At 29.6% G+C, this 12,279-nt stretch overlaps 1 protein-coding gene across 1 annotated transcript; it reads left to right on the top strand.

The window, feature by feature from the left end:
- Window positions 1–8,513: 8,513 nt before the first annotated feature.
- Window positions 8,514–10,580, top strand: BNAA02G28700D (uncharacterized protein At3g27210). The gene is made up of 4 exons (XM_013842665.2): window positions 8,514–8,784; window positions 8,981–9,073; window positions 9,808–9,888; window positions 9,987–10,580. Exons 1-4 carry the CDS (start codon window positions 8,628–8,630, stop codon window positions 10,382–10,384), a joined length of 729 nt encoding a protein of 242 aa, XP_013698119.1. The 5' UTR covers window positions 8,514–8,627; the 3' UTR covers window positions 10,385–10,580.
- The last annotated feature ends 1,699 nt before the right edge of the window (window positions 10,581–12,279 follow it).

Here is a 12,279-nt window from a genome sequence, read left to right as displayed (position 1 = left end):
CTAATACCACTTTCCTAATACCACTTTTCAACTTTACACTTTTCAATTTTACCATTAAAATTTTAATAGGTAAAAGACTATTGTACCCTAACTAATCAAAAGAAATGGAGAACCCATCATCGTCTCCAACCTGGCCAACGCCTCCGCTTATGAGTCCGTCGCCGCCGAATTGAGCTTGATGCTCATCGAGATTCGTCAATCCGCCATTGTTATATCCACCTCCATAGCTGTTCTCATCGGCTGCATCGTCATGCTTGTCTGGTGAAGATCTGATGGCTCCGGCAGCTCGTAACGTGTCGAGCAGCTTAAGCCTTTGGTGATCAAACGCCTCCTCTTATGAGTCCGCCGCCGTATATTGACATCTTCGATTCGTCATCTTCATTTGTCATACATTCTACACCTGATTTCATGAAATAAAAAGTTGTAACACTTCAAAAAACCACTAACCTGATTCTTCTGATATGTTTTTTGGCTGAATAGATATTTCTCTAACAGCTTAAAAAGACTGTCTAAACTATTTATAAATCTTTTGATAAAGTCTTATAAAACCTTTATATTTTTTTAAACCCTATACAAACTCTTAAAAACCCATTAAAATCTTTTATAAACCCTTATAAATCTTTTTTTTTTGTCAACCTTCTTTTCATTTAAGCCTCATGGGCTGAAATTATGGGCACAAGTCTTTCGTCTTAAAGCCCAACACTTTGATACACAAGATTAAATTCATAAAAATAAAGAACACGTGCATGTTTTATAAAGAGATGATGATACGTGGCAGATTCTGAGGCACATGCGGACAGCAAACAATGCTCCACCGCTTCAGACCCCACCGCTTCAGCTCCACGAACGAAGAAACCTCCTTTGTCGGACTTACAAATCTTATATGTCTTTATAAATGGTTTATAGACTCCTACAAATAATATTACATACCCTTATAAATTATTTTATAATGGTGTATCAATTTTATAAATTATTTTTATAAACCCTTATAAATTACTTATATACCTTTATAAACCCTTATAAACTATTATACAAACCATTATAAGTTGTTTTATAAAGCTTTCTAAATGGTTATAGACTCTTTTAATTGATTTATAAACCTATACAACTCTTATAATACCCCTTATAAATTGAATATATGCTTTCATAACATTTTTATAAACTTTTATAAATAGTTTATAAATTGCTTTTATAAATAGTTTTTAAATTTATAAATTATTTACATTCATCAATAATCATAGATCTACCCCCATTGGTTGATCTGAGAAAGTGAACCATAGATCTTAGAGACTCTTACAAATAATTTATAAACATTTATAAATCGCTTATAAACCTACAAAAATGTTTTATAAACTTTTGTAAATGATTTATAAACTCTTATTTGCCCTTTAAATTTCTTTTCTCTTCACTTTTATCTTCTTTCATGTGTTATTGCTTTATATCATATACTGCAAAAAGTAAATCCACAAAATTTTGTTCCCATTAACTTTTCTTCTTTTTATATCCTTGTTGAACTAATTGTACAACACTGTCAAAATCTATGTCATTAAGATCTGAATGCGTTGGGGTCACCAAATGTTTGTATTCCTTAGAGAATCCAAACATTGTATTAACCAAAAGATGTAACCAATAATAAACAAGTTTTATAAGTCTCCCAAATCTCTAATTTACAAATTTATAAACCCATATAAAACTACATTTATAATTTTTTATAAAATGCTTCACATTATTGACCAAGACACCGATTGGATAATCACTTTTGGATTGTCTAGTGGATCTGTTCCAGCTTCATAAATCCTCAGATGAATCACGAAGATGTGCAAAATTCATTGCTATCTAACTGCCTGACGAAATAAAAAGATAATGTTAACTTTTAATCGTGTAAAGATACCTTATCCAAGCATAATGTTCATGTATTTTGGTAACAGTCTTACAAAAAATATAGGACAACACAACACAAAAATTCTCATGTTCACACGTTTATATGTTGTTCTATAGATATATACGATGAACTATTGTTTAAGAACTTCTTTTATAACACCTTGTTTAATAAGACTTTCTAAATGGTTATAGACTCTTATAATTGATTTAAAGACCTCTGGTTGATTTCTTAACATGTATATACCTATATAAACCTTGAAAATAATTTACATACACTTTAAAATTATTTTATTAACTCTTATAGATTGTTTAATAAGTCTTTCTAAATGGTTATAGACTCTTATAATTGATTTAAAGACTTCCAATTGATTTCTAAACATGTATATACATATATAAACCTTATAATTATATACATACCCCTTATAAATTATTTATAAACATTTATAATTTTTGTAATAAACATTTATATATAGTTTATATACTTTATAAATTGTTTTATAAGCCTTTCTAAATGGTTATAGACTCTTATAATTGATTTAAAGACCTCCAATTGATTTATAAACATGTATATACCAATATAAACCTTATAAATTATATACATTCCCCTTATGAATTATTTATAAACTTTTATAATTTTTGTAATAAACATTTATAAATAGTTTATATATTTTATAAACTGTTTTATCAGCCTTTATAATAGGTTTATAAAATTCATAAAAAATTAAATAAAATTTTATAAATGATCTATAAACTCTTATTAAGTATTTATATATCCTTATAACCCTTATAAATTATTTTACAAACTCTTATAAATGATTTTTATAAGTCTTCATTAATTATTCGAGACTCTTATAAATTATTTAAGAGACTTTCTAATTGATTCCTAAACCTATAAACCATATAAATTGTATACATACCCCTTATAAATTGTTTATAAAATTTCATCATGTTTTTATAAACAGTTATAAATGGTTTATAGACTTTATTAATTGTTCTATAAACCTTTATAAATGGTTTAGATACTCTTACAAATAATTTATAAACCTTTATAAATAGCTTATAAACTTTACAAACCGTTTTATAAATGATTTACAAACTCTTATTTGCTTTTCAGCTTTCTTTTTTCTTCATTTTTATCTTCTTTCATGTGTTATTTTCCTATATCATATGTTGCAAAAAGTATATCTACAAATCCTTGTTCCCATTAAATTTTCTTCATTTTATATCTTTGTTGAACTAATTGTACAACACTGTTAAAATCTATGTCATCAAGATCAGGATGTGTTGGGGTCACCAAATGTTTGTATTCATCAGGAAATCCAAGCATTGTATTAACCATAAGAAGTAATAAAGAATAAACAACGTTTTATAAGTCTCTACAAACTTCTTATTTATAAACCCTTATAAAACTACATTTATAATCTTTTATAAAATGCTTCACATTATTGACCAAGACACCGATTGGATAATCACTTTTAGATTGTCTAGTGGTTCTGTTCAAGCTTCATCAATCCTCGGACGCAATCTCAAAGATGTGCAAAATTCATTGCTATCTAACTGCAAGACGAAATAAAAAGATGATGTTAACTTTTAATCATGGTCTAAAGATACTTTATCCAAGCATAATGTTCATGTATTTTGGTAACAGTCTTACAAAGAATATAGGATAATAAAAGACAAGACTTCTCAAATTCACACATTTATATGTTTTTTATAGACATATATGATCAACTCTTGTTTACAAACTTCTTTATAAAACTTTGTAAAGCATGGAGTTGTACTATCAACAATATCTTAAAACCCAGATTTATAAGAGGTTCTAATTCTTTAAAATACAATGTTCACTATCCGAAAATATTTCTCCTAACCAGAACTATTCAAATGACAAGTCTAAATCAATCTTATTTGTTTTTTGAATAACAGAGGAAAGAAAATCCTAAAATTACTTGAACCCAGATTTATAAAGGTTTATAATTTTTTGAAAACTCAATGTTCACTATCGAAACTCTTTCTCTTAGATCGACCTGTTGTAAACCAACCTTCGTTGACTTTTTTTTATAACAGAAAGAACAAATCCAAAATATTACTTGAATCGAACAAAAAAAAATACAAAAATTAGAAACATACCAGTGTGAATCGTGGAGAGGAGCCAACATCTTTGAGGTTTTGAATCGTGATTCTCGTAATTGCTTATTACCAGATACGTGAGAGAGAGTGACGATGGAACTCAACGGAGACGACGACGGATCTCGACGGAGATGACGACAGATCTCAACGAAGAGAGAAGAAGGATCTCAACGGGGAGAGAGACGATGGATCTCGAAAAGAAGGACGGTGGATCCGACGGAGAGAGACGGTGGATCCAAACGGAGAGAGAAGAAGGATCACGACGGTAGAAAAGAAGGAGACGATAGATTGAAGATAAAGTAAGGTTAGTTTAGTCTTTTACACATTAATGAATGTGGTATTTATGGAAATGTCCTTTGAGTGGTGGTATAAGTGAAAAGTGGTATCAAGAAAATTGTATAAGTAAAATTTCTCCATCTGAAAACAATATTTTTATTATAAAGTTAAAAAATTAAGATATAAAAAATTTATAATTAAATATTAGTCAAACAAAAATAATTATATAAAGATATTTTCTAATCTATTTCTAATATTTGAGTGTTTTAAAACTTTTAACACAATAATAAGTACATAGTTTGATAAACGTTTTTTTACATATATAAATAATTTGATGTTTGATTTAAATATTTAAAATCATAAATAATAACTTAACTTGTGATTGAGTTCAAAACAAATTTTCTTGCTTTTACCTTAGACTAGTTTAAGTTTAATCCGTAAAACACTATAGCTTCAGTTGGTGGCCACTAGAAGAATAAAAAAATGAACAAAATAAGAAAATAAAATTTCATTTGAGGAATTGAAAAAAAAAATGAATTTTTGTTCTATTTGTTCCTTATCAAAATTGCATAGGAAAATCTATTCTTATAAATTCATTCCTCCATAAATAATTTAGAAGAAAAAATGGGATTTACCTTTGAATAATTTGACTAAAATTTCAACATAACTGGTATAAATTTTGAGGAACAAAGAATTCATCATAATTTTTTTCCTTCAACATGTTCATCAATTAGAGTTTTATTATGCCGATTTTTGGATTAATAAGACATAAAATAATAAGTATTCGTAAGATGATTATGCCCGCATGTGCGGGCAAAACACTTAGTATTTATTATTTCATCATATGTAAAAAAAATATAATACGTAAAATAATTTTTAAATATAATATTCATCACTCCCTCGCAAGCCGTGGGTCTTAACCTAGTTTATCATTAAATATTCAAAATAGAGAAAATTACCTAGACTAACCTATGATTTATAAGAAATAACTAGAGCAATCTATCAAATTTGTTATTACTCACATAACTTATTAATCTTAATCAATTAAATAATTTAATAATCCCAAAAATACCCTTTTAGAATTTGATTTAAATACAGTTCTTACCAAAGAAATTCTCAATTAATAATCTGAATAATAATTTAATTTCCTAATTTACTTTATTAAAACTAAATATATTTATTAGTAATCTTATTAAAATAAGGAAATTTGAGATATCCCCAACGTCAATTTTTGTCTCTTGTCATCATAAAATTTCACTTTGAGCTGCAGCCAATATTGAATATCATGAGAAAGCAAGTTAGGGCTTCAATATAGATCCATCTTCGAAACTACTGCACTGAGTTAGGTTTTCGAATTTGACTCTTATTCCTCCAATCCATTAGATCTCTTTTTTTTTTAACTATAAGAAAAAATCCAATTTTTTTTTGACTAAGACTTTCAATTAAAACATAAACTAACTATCAAGGTAACACGATGGTCTTATAGTTGGATAAAAATTTCCACATGAATGATTGAATTTCATCCTATAAAACAAAAAAGAAAGAGACTAGAGAAACCAACAATACAATGATCACGGCCGCGACGATCACACTTTCCTCTTCTTCGAACTGTCTTCCAATCCATGTTTTGGTATTTGGTTGGAGACTTTGTCTCCCTCCCACTTCACGAGTTAGATGATTCGATCCCAGCTTCATTCACCTCTCCTAACAATGTGAAACGAGAGAGAATTTCAAAAGCACAAGTGTCAGGTGTTGTGGTTAAGGGATCAACAACTAAAGTTTCGCGAACTTCAAGGTGTAGTAATGGGAGTGATTGTGGATCTACTAATATTGATAAAGTGTTAGTTGGGCAAAGTGTTGCAGCAAGGTTCTCTTGTTGAGTGGGTGAAGAAGAAACTCGTTGTAATCAGTGGGCTTCCAGCAACAAGGTGGTCCATAGTAGTATGTGATGGAACCGAAATAGGTGGCGATGCATGAATGGTTTCAAGTGCGGACTGGAAACCTTCTATCTCTTTAGTAGGAATCTGAGATGATGAGCTAGTGTTATCCTATTGTTGTAGGCCAATATCAATATTTACTACGGGACCTCAGAATAGTTATGATGAAGAGGTTGGAACCTGAGCAGTCGTAGAATGTAGAAGACACCTCTTCGTTTTGTGTCCGAGTTTTCCACACCTCTCACTCATATAGATGGAATCCATATGCATTCAACATTAACAATGAAATGTTACCTTGTTTATCATCCAGTGCAATAAGTTCCGGGAAGTCTTTATCAAGCTTCATCTCAACTGAAACCTTTGCTTTGCCCATACTGATAGGATCAAGTCGATATTTATGTGTAAGAATAGGTTATCCAAGTCCTGAGACAACATGACTTATTCCTAGTCTTGAGAAACAACAATCATGTATATTTTTCAAATTGGCCCAAACCGGAAGTGTTGAGACTTCATGGATAAAAAATCCAAAATTTATTATATATTTAATTTGTTTTAGTATAATAAAATTTAAAATGGTAAAAGATTCACAAATTGTTATCAAATATTTATTATTCAAAATTATTAATCGCTATATGTATTTAACCACATTAAATAATTCTGTAGTTTTTATTAAAAGAAAAAATAATATTATTTCGTAGATTACTAATTAATTTATTACTTAATTTAATGAAAATCATTCTAATGATAATACATGACATAGCTTATTAAGTTTCTTAGCTAACTAGGTGTTCCGCCCGCACATACGACCATGTGCATTTTATAGTTACTTATTAATATATGCATTATTAATTAAAAATAAGATAAGTTACTATTTGTATTTTCATTTAAAAATTCTTATGTATTATATTTTTTTATATTTTTATTAAAAGATGTTTTCAGATAACAACACAATATATATATATATATAAATTATTTTTATATTTTAATATATATTTTTAGATTCTAGATAATTCTAAATTTTTTAGATGAATTCTTATTGTTATTAGTTTTAATAACATATCTAATCAAATAAATTTAAATTCGTTTTTGTTTTTTGGCTAATCTATATATTAGATTCATTAAGGGTACAAGCAATATTAACCAGTCTAACTTTTAATGTGAGAGCTCGAATGCCAAAAATCACTTTAAAATTTTAGTATAATTATATAAATGATTTTAAAACAAAATTGGAATTCTACGACTTATTCCTAGTCTTGAGAAGCAACAATCATGTATATTTTTAAAATTGGCCCAAACCGGAAGCGTTGAGACTTCAGGGATGAAAAAATCCAAAATTGATGTGTTTTAGTATAATAAAATTTAAAATGGCAAAAGATTCACGTATTGTTATCAAATTTTGTAGTTTTTATTTAAAGAAAAATAATATTATTTCGTAGATTACTACTTAATTTATTACTTAATTTAATAAAAATCATTCTAATGATAATACATGACGTAATTTATTAAGTTTCTAATTCTTAGTTAACTGGGTGTTCCGTCCGCGCATGCGTGCATGTATATTTTATAATTACTTATTAATACGTGCATTATTAATTAAAACCTATAAGATAAGTTAATATTTATGTTTTCATTTAAAAATTCTTATGTATTAATTTTTTATCTTTTTATTAAAAGATATTTTGTAGATAATAACACAATATATAGTAGTTATCTTTTTATTTTAAAATAATTTTTTTGGATTTTGGATAATTCTCAAATTCTAAGATTTTAGATAATTCTTATTGTTATTACTTTTAATCATTTATCTAATAAAATATTAATTTCACTTTTATTTTGTGGCTGATTCATATATTTTATTCACTAAGAGTATAAATGATATTAACTATTCTAATTTCTAACGTGTGAGTTCAAATGCGAATAATCATTTCTCTATAGATATATAAATGATTTTAAAACAAAATTGGTATTGTATGTCTATTTATACTATTTAAAACAATTTGAAAACGAAAATTCACCTAGATTCGGTCATGATGATCACTTAATGCCAACTGAATCTATCAACAAGCCAGTTTGCATAATAAATTAAATAATAAAGTGATAAATTCAGAATTATATTGTTTCCTAATCTAGAAAATACGTAATCACCAATCACCGATTTACATAAAATGCCACGTCAATTCCCAAAAGTCACCCACGCGAACGACACCGTTTGCTCTTTACTGAGTGGGCACCGTGTACGTGTGGGACCCCCACTTCGCCTTCTCCTAATAAAAGAAAATAGAATCATATCATAAAGTCCGTCTCTCTACCACTATTTAACAAAACTAAAACATAATTCCTCGAGAAAGTTTCTCCACTTCCTATAAAGTTTTTTAAAAAAATTTATCTAAAAGTCGACGCCGGTGAATGGGTTCGTCTTCGTCGTCGCTTAACAAGTCTCCGTTTAGAACAGACAATATGGTAACACCAGAATCTCCCACGAAGGATATTAGTTCAGTGGAGAAAAACGACGCGGTCGTCTCGATCGTATCTAATTCGTCTCCTTCTACCAAGAAAACCTTCGGTAATTTTCTTACAATCGAGAGAGAGATCATTGTCTCTGTATTTAATTTTAATCTTCAGATATTTTTTTCCGAGTTAAAAAGTCGAATATGATTGGTTCATGATGATACTGAATCTGACTGTGATGTGGGGTTTCTCATGTTATATATTATATTAAAAAAATATTGATTATATATTCGTTTAATTCAATTTTTCAGAATCGCCGAGAAAGAGTACAACATCGATTCCTCCGGTGACTTCTCCGGCTGTCAAATCACGGTGGTCGTTTTCTTCTTCTAAGAAAAGCTTCGGTATTTATTTCAAAAACCTCTCTTTTTTTATTAATTCATGTCCTGATTTTTTTTTGTTTATTAGTGTTTCAGCTTTCTCGATGATTGGTCTTTGTCTGATGGTTAAATTTCTGTTATTGTCCGATCAAAATTATTGATGTTTTATGTTCATTGGCATGTGGTGGTTTAACAGCATCTGAAATTATTTTTCCATTATTTCATATTTTTAATTAATGGTTTTCAAGATCAATATGATTTTGTCAACATAGAGAGAGAGACTTTTAGGTTATTCATATGATTCGTTCTTATCTGATAAGATCATATCTAAGATATTTGATTTTTTTCATATATAGATTTAATGTCATTAAAGGATAATTATGTCAAAATCAATGACTTTCCCGTGATAATAGATTTTTTTTAATCACAACAGTAATTTTGAAAAAGACAGAGAGCTATGTTGGTGAATTATGATTTATAAAGTTGCTTTTTTTTTGTGGTCAAAGATTTATAAGGTTGCCTATTTTAGTAGTTTCATCTTAGTTTTTAAAAATTAAATCTTTTTAAGGCATTGCTTTGTTATTTACTAATATTCACATCTCGTCTGTTTTTAAGGAATAGACTTTGTAGTTTACGTTCTTGTTCTAAAGTTACCGCTCTTTTTTTGATCAAAGTTCTAAAGTTACCTATATATGCATCACACTTATTACATTCTTGTTCTAAAGTTTTGAAATGTATCTGTTAATTTTGTTCCACAGGAAGTAAAGATGAAACCTTCTTCGATACGCAACAATGGCTCCAATCTGACTCCGACGATGATTTCCACAGCGTTAATGGCGGTAAGAACTAGGATCTTTTTATTTTTAGTTTCTTGTTGGATAATTTAACGTTAGTTTTGTATTGTTCGAGATTCATATTTGTCGGTTTGTATACTCAGATTTCACTCCATCGCGTGGAAACACTCCAAAGTGCAGCTTCTCGGACAGGCCTCCTCGTATCCAAAGCCTTAGATTCCAAGACAAGAAGTCTTCTCGTGGCTCTTCTCCAGCGCCAAGACCGAGGAGGAAGAAGCTTGGTGAGCTTTTCAGAGATAGTATTAGAGAACGACCAGAGGAAAGCTCAGGAGCGTCATCAGCTCTAAGCTCTCCTTACCTCTCAGTTGCAAACTCAGGCGAGTTCAGCAAGGCCGCCATTGAAGACGCTGGTGTGAAGGAACAGAAGAAGTCCAACAGGCAGCATCATCGATGTCTTCCTAGTTTCTCTTCATGTGGTGGAAGTTTCATGGAGAGGAGGAAGAAGATGAGCTCTGAAACTGCGGTTGATACTGTGAAATGAGATGTAGAGAATAATAATATAACGTTTTGTATATGAAAAGATGAGAAAGAGATATCAGAGTAAAAGCTCTGATGATTTTTACAGAATACTTCACTTGCTGTGATGAGACGAAAATGAATCCGAGAGTTGAAGTAAAAAACAATATGAAATGTTATGGTGTTTTGATAATTTATTACTTTGGTAGCTTTCATGAATCTTTCAATGGTGCATTCTTTCTTTACAATGTAACATCACAAACATAAAAAAAACAAAAGATGATTTTCTCCAACAAAGTTGATAGAAAGTTCTATTTCTAAACCGGGTAGTTTTAAATCTTGCTTGTATGCAGGCTGTTGGCTTCTTAACTTATCTGGCAATTCTGATGCAAACGTTATACTTGAACACTAGGTGTTTTGTCCGCGATGCGGACTTAAACATTTTCATAAATTTTTGAAAAGTTATTTGTACACGATATTCATTATACTAAAATAAATCTTAAAATAACACAGTATTCTATTTTTAACTATATAATTTATGTTTTTTAAAATTTTTACTTAAATACTTTTTCAAATAACAATATAATATATATATATATCAAAATTATATTTTTAATTATATTTTTAGATTTTAGATAATTCAATATTCTATTTTTAATTATATAATTAAGAATTTTATTTGATTAATATTTAGTTATATAATTATGTTTTTACCTTTTCACTAAAAGACTTTTTCAGATAACAATACAATATATATAGAAATTATCTCTTTTCTAAATTATATTTTCAGATTTTGGATAATTCTTACTATTATTAATTTTAATCAATTATATAATCAAATAAATTAAAATTTTGTTTTTATTTTTTAATTTATTTATACATTTTATACATTAAGGGTATAAACAATTTTAACCAACTTTTAACGGGAGAGCTAGTTTCCGAAAATTTACTTTGCAAATAATAGTATAGATAGATACACATAAAATTATACCGGAATTAAAATAAAAAAACAAAGCACAATACTAATTTAAAGATTTGACAACTACCAAAGATCTTAGCTTTGATTCAACTCCAAGCTTGTTTTGTTTCTTTCCTTCCCAAGTTTTATCTCTTAAGCAACCAAGTTCATGCATTGCCCTCTATATATATGAACTGGCTAGCAAAAAGCTTAAGTCAAGTATTGCTAAACCGGGTTCAATTCACTAAAACCAAAGAAAATGCAAGCAGTTATTGCTATCCTGGTTTTTGCCGGTTTAATGGCGGTTAAGACAACGTTAGCAGCACAACATGTGATGGGCGGGAGCCAAGGCTGGGAAAATCCGTTGACTTCGATTCTTGGGCGTCCGATCAATCTTTCAAAGTCGGCGACCAATTGGGTACGTACGTTTTTTTCTCTAATAAACTCAGTTTTATTTACTCAAACCGACCGGTTGATACTAACCAAACCGTTTTGATTTCCTTGTAGTTTTTAAATACTCCGGACTACACAGCGTTGTAGAGTTGGGAAGCTAAACGGCATACAAGAGTTGTGACCTGGGAACACCCGTAAATTCCTTAAGCTCTGGAAACGACGTCGTTAAGCTGTCTAAAACCGGTACTCGTTATTTCGCATGTGGGACCCCAGGGCATTGTGAACAAGGTATGAAGGTCAAAGTCAACGTTGTCTCTTCTGATTCCACCCAGTGGCGGAGGCAAAAAATTATTTTTGATGGGGGCAAAGACATCAAACTAAAATATTTAGAATGAGGGCATATAGATTAGTTCTAATAATTTACACTAAATTTTCTCTAATTTTGTTGGGTTCAATGGCCCCCACCTTACTCTATGTGGCTCCGCCACTGATTCCACCGCCGTTCCCTCTCGCGGGTTCGGGTTCAAGCTCTGACTCGGATTCTAGTTCGGGTAGTTCGGGTTATGGGT

This window comes from Brassica napus, chromosome A2, assembly GCF_020379485.1.
Source record: "Brassica napus cultivar Da-Ae chromosome A2, Da-Ae, whole genome shotgun sequence".
In the NCBI taxonomy this organism is placed as follows: Eukaryota; Viridiplantae; Streptophyta; class Magnoliopsida; order Brassicales; family Brassicaceae; genus Brassica; species Brassica napus.
The sequence above is the reverse complement of the archived record's forward strand: the minus strand, read 5'-3'. Positions and strand labels throughout refer to the sequence as shown.